Below are 1,518 nucleotides of genomic sequence, written 5' to 3' on the forward strand. Positions count from 1 at the left end.
TTTTCTTGCTTCTTACGTCTCGCTTAACATGTTTTCACGTGATATTTGCCAACTTTCTAAACGCAATGGGTCGATGAAACTTTTATAGATTCACGACAAATTTATCGGAAAAATTGAGAAGAGTCTTTCTTTATTCGAAGAGAGTTACTTTCGGTTTATACAACAGTTTTATTTTGTCGTCGAAGCATTATTTTTCCTTTCTTTTAGAATTATTTTTCATTTTTTTTTTTTATACTTTTTTGTTTTACTTCTTTTCTGCATCATTTTTGGCGAATTAATTTTCGAGATCGGAAAAAAAATTATTTTCTTTGACTATGTATCTTGTAAATATAATCGATGTTTTTTTTTTTATCTATTTTTCTTTTAAACCTAACGTAATTTAAGGTAATTTTTACAACCAAATTTTAGCAACAAATCTTTTCATTCTGTAAAAAAAAATTCATTTATTTATTTTTTCATATACGTATCATAATCAATGTTGTTTAAACTGGTAAAATTTAAATTTATTATCGAAATGTTTATACGAACGATCATTATCCAATGAAAGCTTTAATAAAACAAACCGCAATTTGATCGATGCCCGCGTTACACGCGATTGTATTATCGTAGCTGTTTTTGAGCGATCGTTTGACGATTGTTTTTAATTGGACGTTTGAGAAAAGAAAAAGAATTCTCTTTCGATATCTCATGCGAATCTCTTTCGAATATAAATAATTATCGTATCTGAAACATGATATTTATTACGTGGTTCGCAATACAGTTTGCGAAGTTGCGATTTGTCGCATTATGGAAACGATTTCGAGTCGCAAAATAACGAAGACACTTTCGATGTCGGATCTTTTATATTTTGGACCGATTATTGAGTCCAATGTATTCAGAAACCGAAGTGATGTGCGTTAAATGGCATAAAAATTTGTGAAGTTCATTTAAGATGATTTTGTCGGTGCAGCTTGCGAACGTTAGAAGTTGGAAATCGCGAGTACATCGCTGAACTCTGTGATCAAATGCGGCGAAAAGAGGAGAAGGCATTGGTAAGTGTACAATATATGTGCTATATATAATATTTTTAACATAAAGAAAAATACAAAAAAATAATTTATGTGCATATTTATGTATTACGAATTGTGTGTTCACTCGTATTCCTATTTATTAAAGGAAATTCTAATTTTTGAGAGTAATTTTTTCATTGATTCTTTTTTAGAGAGAAAAGATTGTCTTTCGAATTTTAATAATCGAAAAATTAGATGACAAATTAATAGAAACTTAATACTTAACAAATATCGATTCAGTGTATCAAATTTTGAAAATCGCGAATAGTCCTAATTTTTCAATCGAAGATTACAAATATAATAATAATAATAATAATATTACTTTAAATCACAATTACATTTACGGTATCCAAATTAATCAATTTTCATCTTGCACGCTTTCCGCTCTAATAAATTGCAAACACAGAAATTAATTACGCTCAAAAATGAAATAGCATCGAATCAAAAAAAAAAAAAAAAAAAAAAAAAA

General features: G+C 28.1%; 1 protein-coding gene across 9 annotated transcripts in view; it reads left to right on the forward strand.

Annotated features, from left to right (window-relative positions):
- LOC102678676 overlaps positions 1-1,518 on the forward strand; it is a 26,787-nt gene that overhangs the window by 21,336 nt on the left and 3,933 nt on the right. For 7 of the 9 annotated variants that reach the window (XM_031510294.1, XM_031510291.1, XM_031510290.1 and 4 more), the window contains one exon: positions 950-1,031. The exons of the other annotated variants lie outside the window; for them this stretch is intronic. In XM_031510294.1, coding sequence (XP_031366154.1) covers positions 950-1,031 — 82 coding nt within the window. The remainder of the gene's footprint in view (positions 1-949; positions 1,032-1,518) is intronic. 9 annotated transcript variants of the gene reach the window in all.

This window comes from Apis dorsata, unplaced genomic scaffold (assembly GCF_000469605.1).
Source record: "Apis dorsata unplaced genomic scaffold, Apis dorsata 1.3 scaffold_220, whole genome shotgun sequence".
Taxonomy (NCBI): Eukaryota; Metazoa; Arthropoda; class Insecta; order Hymenoptera; family Apidae; genus Apis; species Apis dorsata.